General features: G+C 44.6%; 1 protein-coding gene across 2 annotated transcripts in view; it reads right to left on the bottom strand.

The window, feature by feature from the left end:
• COBL (cordon-bleu WH2 repeat protein) overlaps positions 1 to 15,544 on the bottom strand; it is a 287,608-nt gene extending 272,064 nt beyond the window's left edge. For both annotated transcript variants that reach the window (XM_055126472.1, XM_055126473.1), the window contains exon 1: positions 15,339 to 15,544. In XM_055126472.1, the coding sequence (XP_054982447.1) occupies positions 15,339 to 15,379 (41 nt within the window). In that variant the 5' untranslated portion in view covers positions 15,380 to 15,544. The remainder of the gene's footprint in view (positions 1 to 15,338) is intronic.
• Positions 15,545 to 18,652: the final 3,108 nt, after the last annotated feature.

Raw genomic sequence — 18,652 nt, 5'->3', positions numbered from 1 at the left:
CCAGGTCTCTGAGGAGTATGTTAATGCAGGACAAACAACTCAGTGCCAAAACTACACAGGAGGAAGAGAGCAGCGTGGAACACCTTCAAGAGCGTCGAAGAAGTTGTTAAGACTGGTAGAGATAAGGACCAGGAGGTCTGCCCCACAGCTTGGAAACTGGCCTCATATGCTGGGGGAAAGGGCAGCTCAGATAGAGAAGGGAACACCTAGTACAGGATGTGGGGAGGATCCATTGGGTTGAAAGATGCATGCTGAAAGTAGACCATAGACGGAACATGATGGCTACTCAATACCTCTATTGCAAACTATAACACCCTACAGGAGAGAGAACAAAAGGGAATGCCCTGCCTCAGAAGCAGGGTGGAGGGGTGAGGGATGGGGTGGGGGTGGTGAGAGGGATACTGGGAACATTGGTGGAGGAGAATGGGCACTGGTGGAGGGATGGGTAAACGATCACTGGATGACTGAAATGCAAACACGAAAGTTCATAAATTTGTAACTGTACATCACAGTGAATCACTAATAAAAAATTAAAACAAAAAAAAAAGAGGACGAAGAACCTCAGGCTCCAGACACATCAATGAATATAGTATCATAAAATATTATCCAAAGTAGAAATGCTATTAGAGAATGCTTGGGATATATATAAACCCTACTGCATACATCAGTGGACTGCTAAGGTCAGCTCACTTCAAATCAAGTCATCCATTCCTTCCTGACCTCACCAATTAAGGTCTGAACTCTGACATAACAATATTGTATAGTTTTAAACTCAGAAAATATGAAGTAAGGATCAAAAGAAAAGTTCCAAACATTATTTTGCTCTGGAGTTATCACTCAGATACTTAAATTTAAAGACAGGGTTTTCCACATACCATCAGTCAAAAATAGAGACGAAAGAATTATTTTGATTATTCTTCCAACTTTGCATGTGCCATTTCCAAGGTTTAAGTCACAGGACTGCACACAGGCTTGGTAAAACAGCATAAAAAGGGATACAGTCATTTGAGAATGAGTAAACACAAATATTACTTAAAGGAAGAAAATATGCTGAAGTATGTTTGTTCGCCTAGACCCAGAGTTTCCACTTTCCAAGGCCCTGTGGTATGGCTGCCTCATGGAGCCAAGAACACAGGCTCACCACTCAGCACTAAAGGTCTACACATAGAAATTAGCTCATCCCTGTGCAGGTCACAACACATGGACCCTTCGGAGCTTCCTCTCCCAGGCACCTTGGGTAAAAGCCTGGTAACCGCTGAAACTCTTAGAGCCCACCAAGATTGACTGAAGTTTCCCACAAGAAAACTTCCGGCAAAACTGTGGGGAAAGTCACCTATGCTGATAAACAGAGGTTTAAGCTTCACTCATGCCCACCTGTATCAGCTGACACAGCAAACTACCCAGTGCGCCGAGACAAGGTAGAAGAGAGTTTCGGCAGCACTTATTAATTCACAAACCAGGACACAAGCAGAACTTCTTAAAAGAAGCAAATTAAAGCACATAATTAAAGTTAATGTGTTTGTTAAAGCACTGTTAACAAACACAGTAACTGTTCCACAGAGCTGACTGTTCTTTTTCGATCATATCTGTCTCTTTCAAAAAGTAAAATTCCATCGATGGATGGGTTACCTCAGGAGTTAGCATCAAAAAATGAAGTTTTAAAAACAAACAGTAAAATGCAGTAAAAACAACACGGGAATCAAGCGGATAAGACCTTGTATCCCCCTGCACAGGAAAGAGCCACAGGATGCTCAGGGTGCCTTCAGGCTGTACTGCTGAATAGTAGGTGTGGTGACAATCATGCCAGGACACACCTGCAGAAAGGGGATTTAGATAACATCCTCTGACAACAGGCCCTGGGCATCTGCTCTCTGTGGTGAGAGAATCACGAAGGAGGGAGTGAACAAGACTCCAGACTTCAGAATTGCATGAAAATCTCACCTGTGAGTGCACTGTTGTTCCACTGTTCATCGATTTGCTCTAGTGGGCACCAGTAACGTCTCCATTGTGAGACTTGTTGTTACTGTTTTTGGGATATCGAACATGCCATGGGTAGCTTGCCAGGCTCTGCCATGCGGGCGGGATACTCTCGGTAGCTTGCCGGTCTCTCTGAGAGGGGTGGAGGAATCAAACCCGGGTCGGTCGCGTGCAAGGCAAATGCCCTACCCACTGTGCTATAGCTCCAGTCCATCTGTGAGTGCAAGAGAGAATTATAACCTCCAACTTCAGAGGCCAAGGAGAGCTCAACCTCTCAACAGAACCCCTGTCCTGTCAGCAGGAAAGCATTATTAGCACAGATGACAGCAAAACATGGAAATATGTCAAACTCATAAAAATCATTTACTTCTTTTAGTAAACATTAGGTTCCAATATTCAACATTCCCAAAATATGAAACATTAAAAAACATTAAAAAGGGGGTGACTGAGGAAATACTCCAAACTGAAGTTTTTTAAATTATATATAACCTAATTTTTGTAAATTTTGTAAATTTAATATAAATTAATATACATTCCTTTCTTAATCCATTATAATTCATGCAAAACCACACATCTTGGAGGTTTGCTTCAACACTCCACCACTGCATTAAGCCCAGTACCACAGTGCTAAGATGTATCAGATGGTATGAAGCAGGATTAGAGGACATGAGCGACTCTAGACCTAGTGCCCCTGAGAGCATTTTCATTTGTTTATTTTCTTTAGAATACATACCTGTGCTTGGAGATTACTTCTGATTCTACACTCATGGATCACTCCTGGTGGTGCTCAGGGGACCTCTGTGGGTGCCAGTGTTTGAACCTGGTCACATGTGAGCAAGACAAATGTCCTACCTGCTACACTATGTCTCTTGGCGCCCTGTGGGCATTTCTAACGGGAGCCCCCATAAGAAGTTGGCATTCTCTATTCCAGGGGGTGGAGAACAGTTCAAGGACGTTGTTACCATCATGATTGAAGATGGGAATTAACACACAGAGTAGGAGGAAGAAAGTTTTCAGTTCTTTATCAACCCAGTTCACATGATAATTATAGACAACATGATGGAAGAGCTGGCATACAAGAGGAATCTTGGCATGGCATGGTTCTCAGTGGGAAGTGTCTGGAAACTAACTACAGATAATCAGTCTCTTTACAATCCAATGGCTTGTTTATTGAACAGTAATGAATTATGATCTTAATTAACAATATCCAGCAAATAATACTATATTTAACTTTCAGAAAGTAGTCACAGGGATTCAAGTACACACTTTTGCTGGATTATTACTCCTACTCAATCCATTTTAAAATTCAAACTCTAACTACATTGGGTTTGAAAATACTGCCAAAATCTGATTTGAAAATCTGCTGCCTTTCCAAGTGTCAAAAGCCAGCTTAAATTTCACTCTCACCCCACACTCTTGTACATATTCACAGACATACAGATTCACATACACACAAACACACATACATATGTGACTATTCACATATACTTACATTCATATTCACTCACACAAAACATTCAAATGATCACATCAACACAAGCATATGTTCATATACACTCACACACATTCACATGCAAACATAATTGTACTCACACAAATTAGGTCCATTTTTCCAAGTTCTCTAATCTCTGTTTTCTAATATTGTATTTAATTGTTGAAGTTATTAATACTAAAGTGTAGTATTGATACACATAGTACTTTTCTCACTCCTGTCACCTGGGATCCAGGCTCTGGAACTGGCACTTACCATGTTAAACAAATACTCTCCTCTAGTTGCCAGACCAAGAGTGAACAGAAAAGATCTGATCTTTCCAAGGGCCCAGACCAGAAGTTCCAGCTCTGCCTAGATTTTCTGGCTTCTGCCTCTTCTGATCAAGCACAACAGACAGGTATAGACGACCAAAGTGAGATGTCACATCTGATCTGGGAAAGTGTGTCCCAGTTAATGGGCCTGTGTGAAGGTACCTTCCTGGATGGGCCAAGGGAAGCATTTCCAGGGCCTCTGTGATCAGTTACACATGGAGAACCCAGAACAGAGATGTCAGTAGGGCCAGCACTCGCAGCACTCTGTGGAGCTCTGAATGCTTTCTGCAAGTTATGCTCAGAGCAAATTGGGGACACATTTTCCAGAAAAAAGGTCAAGGAAGTGTCAGAGCACCATTCTAAAGAAACATGGAGTCTTCTAGGTTCCTGGAGGTGAGAGAAAGGAAGCTTCAATTTCCCCTTGGCGGCTTCTGTCCCCATTCCATACTTTAAACATCCCAGAAAAATGCTGGCTCTTCCTGAGGAAAGAAATCAGAAACTCCCCAAGACCATAAATTCTGCCCCACAGTTTTGGTTCACTGGAGACTATGAGACAATGGGCAAGACCTAAGGTGAATAGTCAAACAGAGAACCCAAAAGACCTAAACTGGCTAGGCCCCTCCGTAGGCACTCTGCATCCTCTGTAATATCCCTATCACTTGATAAGACACCATTTCCCTATAAAAACCCACAAAATAAGCCAAAATTAACGTTTCATTTTTCTATAGTAAATTCCTCCTCAAATGCGTTTTTTTCCTACTTTCCAGTAAACTTTCCTATCTTCTAACTTGAGTCAAGCATGTTTATTACTCACTATTGTCATTCTCAAAAATATTGAAGAACCTTACAAACCATGGACAAACAGAGACTCACCATCACTGTTCTTATATCAATAAAGTAGGACAAGAAGAGGGTCATCTTCCCCATGTGTCCTGTCACATTCAAGGCCCTCCTGACCTTGGTGGAGAAACAGATGTGACCACAGCAGCAACTGTAATGCTTCAAGCTCCTGTTCCCTTGTCTTTCAACAATTTTAAAGGACAGGTGACAAAATTGGGCCAATAATGATAAAAGGGGAAAAAATGAAATTTTTATGCCCTATTGGTGGGGATGTAAAATAGTAGTCACTATGGAAAGAGCATGATAATTCCTCAAAAAATGAAGCAGACCTGCCATTCCACTTCTGAGTATACACACACACAAGTCTCAAAAGCAGAAACAGGCATATTTGTTCATAGCATTATTTACAGTAGCCAAGAGGTAGAGCAAAAGTATTCATCAACAGATGAACAGAAAAGTAAAATGTGGAATGTGCATATTCTATGGAATATTATCCAGTTTTATAAAAAATGATAATATTCCATATTATCCACTGAATTTTATTCAGTGGAATATTATCGTTTTATTTAAAAAAATCTGAAACAAATTATGACATAAATAAAATGTGAGACTACTGAGTCCAAAGTGATAGGACAATGGGTAGGACATTTGCTATGCATGTGGCCAACCCAGGTTCAATCCCCAAGCAACACCAGGAGTAATTCCTGAGAGCAGAGCCAGGAGTAACCCTGAGGATTACCATGGATGGCCCCAAAACAAAACAACAACAAAAAAAACCATTGAGGATAGTATGCAAAAATAAATGAGTCAATCACAAGCACTGTATGATTTCAATTACAGGAGGCACACAGAGGAGGCCAATGCAAGCAGGCAGAAAGGAGAACATTGACAGTCAGGGACTGAGGAGTTGATGGTTACTGACTACACGGCTTCAGTGTGAGATGATAAAAGATACAGATGAAAGGGAGCAGTATGGTGGCAATGGACGTACAACAAAGGAAGGTTCTCATTGCCAACGAACTATACAAACCTAATGAGTGCTACCTCATAGACTTATCCTATGAATATTTTAGCACAGGAGAAAAACAAAAAGGCTGAGTCAACCCAGGTGAAGGACATCTCATGTGGATGAAACCTAACAATAAAGGTGAGTCGCCTGCCTGTCAGCCCCTGCACCCTCGGGTCAGACTGGAGCTCACGGAGTTCAAGCAATGTCAGAGATGGAAGCAGGGCCCGCGTGGACAGGCACCTTGTCTTAGTCTGCTTGGAGTTCTGTAACACAGTACTCTAGGAGAGGATGGGGGCTTCAAGGCAACACAAATGGTTTCTCACAGTTCTGAAGTCTGGAAACCCCACATCAGGGTGCCAGCAGGGTCCTCTCTCATCACAGAAGCAAAAGCTCAACCCTCACAAGCTAAAATCTCATCATGGTGATTTTTCCTCACAACATAATCACCTCCCAAACAGCCTACCACCTTACACCTACACTTGGGGTTTGGTTTCACATAACCTTCAGACAAAAACAATACGCATCCTGCTCTGAGGATGCAACCTTACATGTTAAAAGAAAACTGATTTTAAGTCACTGTGATGTTTGGTTGTTTATCATAGTACCTTTATGTGTCTTAAAATGTCTAACTTCTCCCAACTCTGTAGAAAAAGGTACACAGTGAGACAGGCAACATCTGAGCAAAGCCACCTGAAACCTTTTAGTGACAACCAATTTACCTTTGTCACGTAGTTTGGCAAAAGCAAGAGAAAGTGACAATTTTCTTTAAAAGTCATTTTTAAAAGTGTTTTAGGATTTCTAGGAGCATGTGAAATCATACAGTTGTAGTTCAAGTAAGCCTTTAAATTATCTTATATTGATTAACGGGAAGTGGAGAAAATTTGATAAACTCTGACACACTCATTGCCAAAAATTCTCTCTGAGAATCTCAGAATTTAATAAATCAGAGATAAGAATATGGAAAAACCTATCACACAGAAGGGTTTCCAGCAATAAATCAGAAGTGGCTAAAACATGTCAAGACCACACTCTCTGAGACCAAAGAAAGAGCCTCTAAAGTTCAGTGCGGGGAGCCCCACCCATAGCTAGACCAATGAATACAAGTAACTCTGGGCAAAAAAAATAGGTCCCTTGGCCTAGACAAAAGTTTGAGAAAGGTGTCCCAGTTAAGGAAGGACAATGGTCAATGGTCACATCAGAGGTTGCAGCAACACCACCATTCATCCACTGATCATGCAGGTCCCCAAACATATTTGACCTACTACCCCCATTTCAGAAAACAAAACGAAACAAATAAAAACACCCTGTGCCTCATTGGAAATCTACCTCAAAAATAAAAGAAAGAAAGAAAGAAAGAAAGAAAGAAAGAAAGAAAGAAAGAAAGAAAGAAAGAAAGAAAGAAAGAAAGAAAGAAAGAAGAGAAGAAGGAAGGAAGGAAGGAAGGAAGGAAGGAAGGAAGAAAGAAAGAAAGAAAGAAAGAAAGAAAGAAAGAAAGAAAGAAAGAAAGAAAGAAAGAAAGAAAGAAAGAAAGAAAGAGGAAGGAAGGAAGGAAGGAAGGAAGGAAGGAAGGAAGGAAGGAAGGAAGGAAGGAAGGAAGGAAGGAAGGAAGGAAGGAAGGAAGGAAGAGCAAGAAAGTAAAACAGGAAGGAAGGAAGGAAGGAAGGAAGGAAGGAAGGAAGGAAGGAAGGAAGGAAGGAAGGAAGGAAGGAAGGAAGGAAGGAAGTGTTTCCATGGCCTGAAACCCTGCACTAGGGGATCATTCACCAAACTCACCTATTTACATTTAAAAGAAGGTTAAAAAAAATGCAGTTCCTGAGATGAGCCTGGCACCTGTGCAGTGGTTCCTGAATTGCAGATCAGATAGAAAACATTGTGATCCTATCAGAAAGCATCCTTGGTGCTGGGCAGGGACACAGGAAGAGTGCCCCTTAGGAGGGGCCATGGGGAGGAGATCACACAGAGAGGGCATACTTCATACTATGCATCTCACAGAGGACCCTGGTCTTCTTGAATCTATGTTCTTCCCACTTACCCATCTGTCTGCCTTGGAAGAAGAAATTCAAACAGTATTAAAGTCAAGCATATAGCATGTGGATTACAGAAAGATGCTTAGCCTAGAATCACAAACCTCTGCAGAGTATTTTCATGTCCACATATACTTGATCTAGAGGGAAAGTATCCCAAAGATAATGTTTCTCATTTGTGTTCTTGGACAAAAAAGAAGAGATGAGAAGAATGAGAGATGAGAAGAAAGTAGTAAACAGAAAAACAAGATAACACTCAAGGATAGTAGAGACAAAGGCCAGGAGGATTGCTCCACGGTTGGAAGCCTGCCTCATAACCTGGGGGAGAAGGCAGTTGGATAGAGAAGGGATCACTAAGTCAGTGATGGTTGAAGGGATTGCTCAGTATGGAAGATGTGTGCTGAAAGTAGACTAAGGACCAAACATGATGGCCTTTTAGTATCTGTGTTGCAAACTGTAATAACCAAAAGTAGAGAGAGCATAAGAAGGAAACTGAGCTAAGAAGGCACCACAACACTGGAGAATTCTCTGGGCTCCATACCAAGCCAATATCTCCGGGGCCCCCATATGGAGCAGGTGCAGTCTTCTCGCCTTCTCCAGATGGAATTTCAGCAACCATGAGCTTCTACAAGCGTGGCTCTGGTATGTGGCTACAGGACTATTCCTCTGAAGCTCACGGCCACTTATGTTTCACACAACCTTTCCTGATATACAAAGTGAACATTGGAAAATAAATGATCTAGCATCAGACCCTGCCCAAAACTAGAGAGAGAGCAGCAACACATGGGAACTCAAGGGATGGGGGTGGAACTGGCCCCTCTCCCCACCCCAAAGAGCCCCGAGTTGCTACCTATGAATGGCTCCTGGCTCCTGAACGGCCATCATCCCAGAGGCACACAGACCACCTCAGAACCCAGTGGCTTCTGGCAGAAATGCATCTGGATCGAGCATTAAACTACAGCACCGTGCCATCCCAGGTGAGGAAAGATTTGTCCCTTCCGCCTTTTCTCCCCAGCACCACGGTGGCCGTCACCTTTTCAGAGCCAGGTACGAGACAGCCAGGTACGAGACTGCAATGACATGACAGGAGGAGCCTCATAGGATGGGGGGGTGGAACCGCCCCCTCTCTCTGCCCCGATGAGGCCCTGAGTTGCCAGCCATGAACGGCTCCTGGCTCCTGAACGGCCATGACCCCAGAAGCACACAAAACAATCTTGGAACCCAGCAGCTTTAGGCAGAAATACCTCCAAACATATTACTAAAATATCAGAAATACAAAACGCTCTTAATATCAGCAATATGCTGACCAATCAGCACAAATGCTGGCCGACTTCAACCACAAGTTTGGAAAGGTCGGTCTGCAGCTGAATCTCACCAACACAATATTCATGAAAAACGAACTAGTCCCTGATGTTCCATTTACTCTCAATGGAATGAACATCTCTGAATGCAGCAGCTATGTGTACCTGGGTCGAGAACTCAAAATGAGGAACAACTTGGCGACTGAACTGTGCAGGAGGAAGAGAGCAGCATGGAACACCTTCAAGAGCGTCAAAGAAATGGTTAAGTGGACAAAGAACCTCCAGCTCCGAGCACATCTTTTTTATTTTTTTTTTAATTTTTTAATAGAGAATCACTGTGATGTACAGTTACAAACTTATGAACTTTTATGTTTACATCTCAGTCATACAGTGATCGTTTACCCATCCCTCCACCAGTGCCTATTCATCTCCACCAATGATCCCAGTATCCCTCTCACCACCCCCACCCTATCCCCCACCACCCCACCCTGCCTATGTGGCACATCTTTTCAACTCCAGTGTTCTTCCTACACTAACATACTCCTTAGAGACCTGGGCTCTATGAAAACAGGATGAGAATGCTATTCTGTTCTCCCAAAGAGGAATCGAAAGAGCTATGCTTGGAGTATCACGTTTCACTCAAGTGAGAGAAGGAATTCGGAGTTCTGACCTCCATTGACGATCAAGAATCAGGGATGCTGTCTCCTTTGCCAAGGCATCAAAAATCAGATGGGCTGGACATGTAATGTGATTCAGAGATGACCGCTGAACTAGAGTTGTTACCGACTGGATTCTACAGGATGTCAAAAGACCGCATGGCCACCCACCTATGAAATGATCAGACTTCTTTGTCAAAACCCTGAATGAAAGGTTTGAGACTCTTCCTGTTCCTGGAGTGAGCAGATACCTTTGGGCTATACTAGCATGCGACAGGGATGAATGGAGATGTTACTGGTGCCCACTCGAACAAATCGAAGATCAACGGGATGACAAGTGATACAAGTGATCAGCAATAGAAAACAAATTAGCTAATGATGCCTTTTCGGCAGGTCCGAATGTTGGGGAAAATTCCAAATAATAATGGTGGATCCTTTGTTGAAACACTGAATGTGATCAAACCAGAAAGAGAGTAAGGTAGAAATCATCTGCCACATAGGGGAGGGGTGGGGTGGGGGTGTGTACTGGGGTTCTTGGTGGTGGAGGATGTGTGCTGGTGAGGGGATGGGTGTTTGTCATTGTATGACCGAAACGTAGACTGGAAAGTTTTATAACTGTTCTCACGGTGAGTCAATAAAAAATTTTTTTAAAAAAAGAAGGAAACTGCCATAGAGGCAGGGGATGGGGTGGGGTGGGAGTGGGAGGAAGGGATATCAGAGACATTGGTGGTGGAGGGATGGGTTTTTGATCACTGTATGACTGAAACTCAATCATGAAAGCTTTGGAACTATATCTCACGGTGATTCATTTAAAAAATAAAAATTTGAAAAAAAATCCTGATTTATCTTCCTCAGTTGTATTCTTTTTTTTTGGGGGGGGGGGGCTGGTGGTACTTGTTTGCTTTCTGTTACACCAATATTGAACAAATTCAAAGCCTCATGTGTTATTTGTTGTTTTTATTGCTTGTTTTTTTTAAGCACTGTGATTTACAAAGATGTTAGTGGTTGAGTTTTAGATATATGATCCAACACCAATCCCACCACCAGTGTCTACTTCTCTCCTCTAGTGTACCCAGTTTTCCTCACAGCCCCAGCCTGCATTCTTAGCAGACACATTTTTAAGTTTGGTTTGTTGTAGTTTGGATCTTATGTTTCCAGTCTTTTTGTTTTATTTTAAAAGGTATAAGAACTTCAATGATTTACATAAACCAATCAGAATCTCTTATCAAGTTATACTTATTTTGGTGGAGGTAGGCCTCAGCTCTACAACAGAGTTTGCAGAAACACATTTGTGGTCTGGGAATCTATCTAATCAAAACTATCTAAATGTCTAAATGAAGATATTGTTTCAAAAACTTTCTCCCATCCACATCTACTTTTTAATATAAAGTTTGGGGGCTATGAAATTTATTCAAATAGGAATTAACTTTTAGAAGACATGATCCTGCCATGAAAGAATGTAACACTTAATTGGGAGTAATTAGCTAGCTAGAAGTTTGCTAAAACCTTTGAAGTAGAGAAGTTTCCCCTGACTTTCTCCTAAGGGGCTTACTCCAAAGACTGGGAACCTCCACTAATAGGAAGTAAGATATACAGAAACTATTAGAGACCCATTATCTTTTTGTCACACCAGAGTTCACAGCAAAATCTAGTCTAGAATATATATCATTACTATGTCTGGAACCTAAAATCAGATAAGAGATACACAAGGAAAGAAAGGGTGACTGCTAGTATAGAAAGATACTGGTGAAAAACAGAGGACTATGTGCACAGAAAGATTCGGCACAATGCTGCTGGTAGGGCAGGTACTGAAAGCTGACAAGAGGTGTTGACAATACACGTGTACTACGTAAAATAAAAGAAGGAAGCATACATAGGGTAAGAGTACAATTTAAAATTCGCTAAGATAAATGGCTATCATAAAAGATATGACAGGCAAATGATCAATGTTATCAAGAGTATGAATTAATATTAAATATTTAAGTAGAAAAAAGTACAGATATTATGCATATTATATATATAAAATATATGCATATATACTGCTTTCAAATATCAAATGTTTGATCTTAAAATGTAACAGAAGGGACTAGAGCAATAGTTCAGCAAGCAGGATACTCGCCTTGCATGCAGCTGACCTGGGTTCGATCTCCAGGACCCCATACGGTCCCTCTCCCCTCAGCATCACCAGGTGTGGCCCCCAAAACCAAACTAAACCAAAAAAATAATCACTGAAAAACCACAGCATTAAAATTAACCAGCCTATAAAATTCATAAAATCCAGAACAAAATGTGGGTGAACAAACCAAGGAGAGAATGGGAGAACGCACACACATAAGCACATTACCTGGGCCTGGAGAAATGGCTCTGTGGACTAAAATGAGGCTTTGCATACAAGAGTCCCAGGTTCAATTTCCAGTAGCACCCTGTCCTGAGTACCATTAGGCATGACTCCTGAGCACCAAGCCAGTGAGTACAGGTAGGCAAGGCCCCCAAAGCCAGGACAATACAATCAGATTTCAGGGGTAGAAGAGATCTTATAGTATACAAATTCCAAATACTTCAGTTTCATCATCTGTTATTAACACCTGATAAGTGTTTAAGGGAAATATCCAAATCTTCTAATTCCCTAAAAAATGCAAACGATAAAATTCCTAAGTCTACTTTCCACTTCCAGTCATGCCTAGTTCTAGATCCTTATTTCAGTGTGTGTGTGTTTGTATATGTGTGTGGTGGGGAGGGGCGGGTTGGTAGGTTTGGGTCACACTTGGTGGAGCAAGGGTTGCTCGGGAGACCAAGGGCACACAGAAACAGCGCTGACTTCTGCTGTCCAGGCCCACTTTCACATTCCTTTTTTCACTTTTACATTTTCCACTTTTACATTCCTCTCTAATTTTACATTCCTTCTCTTGGGAGGTGCGGAGTTGGGGTAAGGGTTTTGGCCATATCTGATGCCCTGGGGCTAATCCTGGCTCCCTTCTTGAGGGCACCATGGTAAAACTGAGGGTGGAATGAATGCAAGACAAATAGTACTATCTCTCCAGGCCCCACTTTTCCTTTCTCAAGTGAACTATCAACACAAAGAAAAGCTCAAAAGTGGCATCTTTAAAGAAATACAGTTCAAATTAAATGGATATTTAATGTAACCATGATATATTCTTTCTTAAAAGATGTAAATATATCAGCCCAAAAGTTCAGAAACCGTTCGAGAAAAAAAATAACAACAAGCAGCCTAGAAACTGAAGCTGTTTTCTCTGGTATATATTTGTTAATATCCCACGAATATCTGTAAGGTTGTGAGAGTTGAAACAGAAGCTTGCATTGTAGCAGGCCCATGTTTACTCTAGACTCAATAATATGTTGGGTGTTGACAGGACTAGGCCAGCTCAAGTTACCCACTTCAGTTAATTTTTTGAAATTTTTTTCTTGGTCTAATAATTAGATTAAATTACTAAAAACTCAGACAAAACTTATCCCCAAATTTTCACCAATTTTTACATAATCATGGTGCTAGATGTACTCATTGATCAAATGCATAAGCTCTTTTGACTATGTCACTGGAAACTATTCTGTGCCACAGAAATGTGTTTTCTCTATAGTGGAAACAAAACAAACAAAAACCACACCAGGCATTCTGTTTAACTCATAAAGACTCTATGGAAAATGTAACCCTGTGTTTTATAATACCTGGATAAACTTCATAAACTTATAAATGGACTTAACTATATTTTGACATCACCAGAAGATCATTTGCAGTGATTTATATTCCAAAAGAGCTTAGTACTGTAACTGAACTCTAAAATTCCCTCTAAAAATAAGTTCTTTTTGAAAAATTTCCCGGTTAAATTAGTCAACATCATTGGTTTAATAAGCCCACTAATAAAAATAATTCCAAACCAACTAAAAGTTTAAGCTTGCATTTGCAACAGAAACAACCGAGAATTTACTCAACCATATTTATGGATTGATCTGAACTAACATATCTGTTCCCTTAATAGTCCTCAAGAAGAACATCTTGTAGACTTTATTGCCTAATGTGAAATGACCTTAAATTATTTATGCTTTGTCTACAATAGTCCGAGAACTGATATTTTTTAATCATAACAAAATCAGTATATCAGCTGTTTGATAACACATGAAAATATGGGTTAACTGAAAATTTGATTTGAGCGTCATCAATCGAAGCAACTAAAAATTCTCCAGGGCACACAGCAGACTCTGCTGCCCAAGCTACAGAGCAGGTTCAAGAGGAAAGACAAAAGCTTAGTATAAAACATATCAACCTTGCATATCTGCTTGGGTTTTACTGTTTGTTTCTGTGCCACACCGGGAGGGTGCTTGGGGCTTACTCCTGGTTCTGTGCTCAGGGACCACTCCTGGCAGTGTACCCAGACCAAATGGGGTGCCAGGGACTGAGGCCCAGGTTGGCCAAATTTAAGGCAAACTACCCGAAGCACTAAGGCTCTTACTCCTAAAACATACCATTCTTGCAAATCTAAGTCCATTGGTTTGTGTGTATCTCCATTAATAGTACTAAAACAAAGGGCAGGTGATAAGATAACTGGGGCAAAACAAGTTAAAACAGTCTACATTTCTTGGTAAGACCCAGTAGATCAGATGCTGTGGATCTGAGCAGGGAACAAAACCCAATGCGTTAGGAATGGGAGTTTCAGGTATGTTGGCTCCTCCACAGCAGAGGTTCTCTCTGCACTTCCCTGGGGACAGAGGGAGGCTTCACAGTGAGGAACTGAGAAGAGTCAGCCTGAATTTCCTGCTGACTCCACTGGGCAGGGCCAGCCGGAGGAGCCATTCTATCACTTCCATAAAATTCTTTTCAAGAATTTTACAAACGCACTTTGCAAGTTTTCTTGACTTAATATTTCTTCACATATATTTACGTATAAGGAGAAAGTCGATAAATCCATTCAGCCTTCTTTAAATGAGTTCATTCAACACTAAGAAAGCTACAGCTAGAATTCTATTTTACATGCCCCTGCGTCATTCTGGGGGATAACTACTACACTGGGTTGTCCCAAACTGGGTTTCCCCACATTGATTTTCTTGTGGGCTATTAGTCCAGCAAAAATTCCCTAACCCCCACAGGCTGAGGAAGGGCCCCTTCCACTCCTTCTGCATCCCTTGGTCTCCAACCTCTGTCACCTGTCGGTTAGGCTCACTCCCCGCACCCCTACCCCGCACCCCAGGAGACTTTTTGGTTTGTTTCGGTTTTTCGGTTGGTGCGGTGGCTCGGCTGCTCGCTGTTTGGGGTGTCGCAAGCCACTTTAGAGACTTTGTCCAGCCCTGGGCAGCCAGGGCGGAGCTGGTCCGTGGGGCGCAGCTGCAGAGAGAGGGGTCAGCTGTCCGGCCGGCCCTCCCGAGCCCCGCCGCTGCCCCGCGAGCAGGTGCAGGCCGGTAGGGCTCCCGCTCCTGCTGCCCAGGCGGTCCCCGCCCCAGACGGACCCGGGTGGGGACGCGCCAGGAGGCGTCCAGCCGGGACCCTGCGGGGGTCTGCGGCCCCGACCTCAGACCGGACGGCTACACCCGCACGGTCACCCGAGAGACGGCTCCAGTACACGCGCCCCGACCCCCGGGCTGCCCTCGCCCCGCCTCCGCGCCTCCCGGACTCCCAGAGCCTCGAGCCCGGCCCCCCGGAACGCCGACCCGAGCCGAGCCCCCCGACCCGACCCCCAGACCCCCGAGCCGAGTCGAGCCCGAAGCAGGCAGCGCTTACCCGCTGGGGGGCTTGCACGCCGCAGCCCGCGCAGGGTCCATGGAGCCGAGTCCCGCGCCGCCGCCCTCATTCACTTTTTCCGCGCTGACCCATTGCCTCCCACGCAGGCCGGGCGGGACAGCCGCGGGCCCCAGCCCAAGGGCGGGGGCAGCAGCAGGCGGGAGGGGCAGGCGGTCCGTGAGGCTGGGGCGCCCCGGCAAGGTGCGCCGCGCCCCCGCCCCGCCCTGAGCCCCGCCCAAGCCCCGCCCCTCGCCGACAGCCTCCGCTCCCCCCCCGGAGCTCCGCCCCTCGCCCGGCTCCCGCCCCGCCCCTCACCCGTCCCAGTTCGCCCGACTCAGCTTCGCCCCGGAGCTCCGCCCCAGCCCCGCCCCAGCCCCGCCTCCGCCTGCCCGACTCCGCGGCGTCTCCCGGAGCTCCGCCCCCAACTCTCTCCCGCCCCGCCCCCGCCTCGCTCGCACCCCCTCTAGGCCCCGCCCCGCGTGCCCCAGTCACGCCCCCTCGCGCCCAGCCACGCCCACGCCCTCCTGCAGTTGCCCGGGCCCTGCCCAGAAGCTCCTGGGCAACCCGGGCCTACCCGACTAGCGTCAGGAAAGTGACCGGCCCCAGCTAGCAGCGGGCGACGCCGGGCAAGGGCTCTTTCCTCCAGCCCCAAGGAGCTGCTGCGCGCGCTCGGGTCGGGAATCGCCCAGGGCCAGGGGTCTGCTCGCCAGCCCCGCACGACCTCCAGCTGCGCAGCCGGGAGCTTTTGAGAGGCGCCCTCCAGCCCCAGACCACCCCACCCAGGCTCGGGGGGTTCTGAGAAGCGGGGGCGCTAAGGCCTCCTCTGCAGCACGCCGAGGGTCCAAGCCTGGCGATGAACTTAGGGGCCAGCCTGGAAGGGGACAAACCCAGAGCGCGGCTGCTGCCACAGCAAGCTGATCTGCCCTGACTTCAGGAACCTAACCTATGTCACTCCGAACCCGCCTCAAAGCAACCGAAGTTCGGTTCATGTTCAAGTCTCATTTGCAGAATGACAGTTGCACGAAGCTCTTGCAAGGCCTGTTGCTGATGGATGCACCACCAAATGATCCAGTTTGACCAGACTTGGAGAGATGCGCCTGCTACGATACCGTGCTGGGAGAAAGCATGGAGGCCCGGGAAAGCCTCGCACCCGGCCCCTTGTTTTCTCATGAACTAAAGGCGCTTAGGTTAAGAAGTTCCCCAGAAAGCAGATCCTACCTCTGAGCTCCCCCGCAGTTTTGTCATCCTGCTCTTAAAATGCCTAGCAGCTCCAACTTGCCCTCCCGCCCACTCCTCCCATCAACCTGCCTCTACCTCACGAGGGGGGTAATGCAATAAAAACTAATAAAAAAAAAACATTTAGTTTGCTATCACTGTCACTGTCATTGTCACTGTCCTCCCATTGCTCGTCGATTTGCTCGAGCGGGCACCAGTAATGTCTCTATTATGAGACTTGTTGTTACTCTTTTTGGCATATGGAATATGTCAAGGGTAGCTTGCCAGGCTCTGCCACGTGGGTGGGATACTCTAGGTAGTTTACCAGGCTCTCTTAGAGGAACAGAGGAATCGAATCCAGGTCGGCCACGTGCAAGGCAAACACCCTACCTGCTGTGCTATCGCTCCAGCCCAAACATTTAGTTAAGAAGTTTTATTTATTTATTTATTTAATGTTCAGCATGTTCCCAGCTAGTTTGGGATCCTCAGGCACAGGATTCCCTTTTGTTCCTTTATCCCCACCTTCCTAGGGAAGCCTTGATGGAAGGCCCTGTGAAAACACAGCTGGGCTACTACCTCTATTCTTTCTTCTTCTTCTGAGTGAATACTCTCTCTCTCACACACACACACACACATAGATGTACACATATATTCCATGTTATGTTTTTAAATGTTTTATTCTTGAAAGACATTTGTATAAACAAACTGTGGCTAACATTTACATTTCTATAGACATAAGACCTGGTTCTATATATTCCAAATGATGGGTATCAGAATATAAAACTATGAGATTCAGGATGTATTTTGTTCATGGGCTTATCAGCATCTGCCCTAGTATTGCCGTGAATTGGACATTTTGTCCACTAGACTCATGTGAAAACTAGCAGCATCAACTAGCAATAGAGTCCAACAGGGTAGACAGGTCTTTATAAACAAAAAGTGAACTGCATGAATGAATCCTTACAACCACACTGGTTCTGGGATTAGGTATTAGGTTCTGGGAGCCCTTTCTTTCTTTGCACAGCAGATGGGCAGTCTGAGAGGAGCTCAAGCCCAGAGCTAGGGAAGAATCATAAGTTTCTCCACTGAGAAACAGGAAGAGTCCAGCTGGCAGCAAGCGACATAGGCGGTAGATCAATTGGAAGGTTTGTCCAAAGGAAAGCAGTGTACATAGCAGAAACCAGAGTAGCTATCTCTTTTGTTTTGGTTTTTTTTTTCGGGTTTTTTTTTTTTTTTTGCTTTTCAGGTCACACCCAGCGATGCACAGGGGTTACTCCTGGCTCTGCACTCAGGAATTACTCCTGGCAGTGCTCAGGGGACCATATGGGATGCTGGGAATCGAACCCGGGTTGGCTGTGTGCAAGGCAAATGCCCTACCCGCTGTGCTATCACTCCAGCCCCAGAGTAGCTATCTCTTGAAGGATTTTTCAGACAGGTAGTCTCAGAAGAAAATTAAAAGGCTATGTTCTACTCCAGGTTCAATTTGAGGTTCAAATTTCTTTACTTGGATGAAGACCAAGCCTGGACCACCACTAATTTCAAGAACTGAAATCCTGAAAACTAACATGCGCCACTGTCCAGGGCAGAGTTATTATAATGAGGCAAAGAGAAGCATCAAATTTGCTTTTCTCTAATCTGGGTCGTGACACTGATTCAAACGCCTGCACCACATTTGGTCCCTTGAGCACTGCCAAGGGTAGCCCCTGAACACAGAGCCAAGAATGGCCCCTGAGCACTGCCAGGTGTGGCCCCAAAACAAACAAAAAGAGGAATTCTAGGATGAGGTGCAGTTGAGGCATCTGAGTTCCCAAGACCTTGAGAAGAAAGTCCAAACTGGCTGGTCTTGTGTGTCCGCGATAGGGGAGGGAAGCAAAGCCAGGGGCATAGGTAGGGCCTGCACCCAGTTTCTCTGTCTATCGCAAACCAAATTTCTTTCTTGAGGATACTTATAGACCCACACATGTAAAGACATTTTCCAAAAGTGTAAGGTCCACCAGGTACTTTCGACAATGTTATGTGCCACAATGATAACTTCAGAGATAGAAAGAGAAAGTAAAAAGCTATGAGCTTAGTTCTATGAGACAGAGAGAGAACCAGGA

Source organism: Sorex araneus, chromosome 2 (assembly GCF_027595985.1).
Source record: "Sorex araneus isolate mSorAra2 chromosome 2, mSorAra2.pri, whole genome shotgun sequence".
NCBI classification, from domain to species: Eukaryota; Metazoa; Chordata; class Mammalia; order Eulipotyphla; family Soricidae; genus Sorex; species Sorex araneus.
This window is presented reverse-complemented; position numbering and strand designations above follow the sequence as displayed.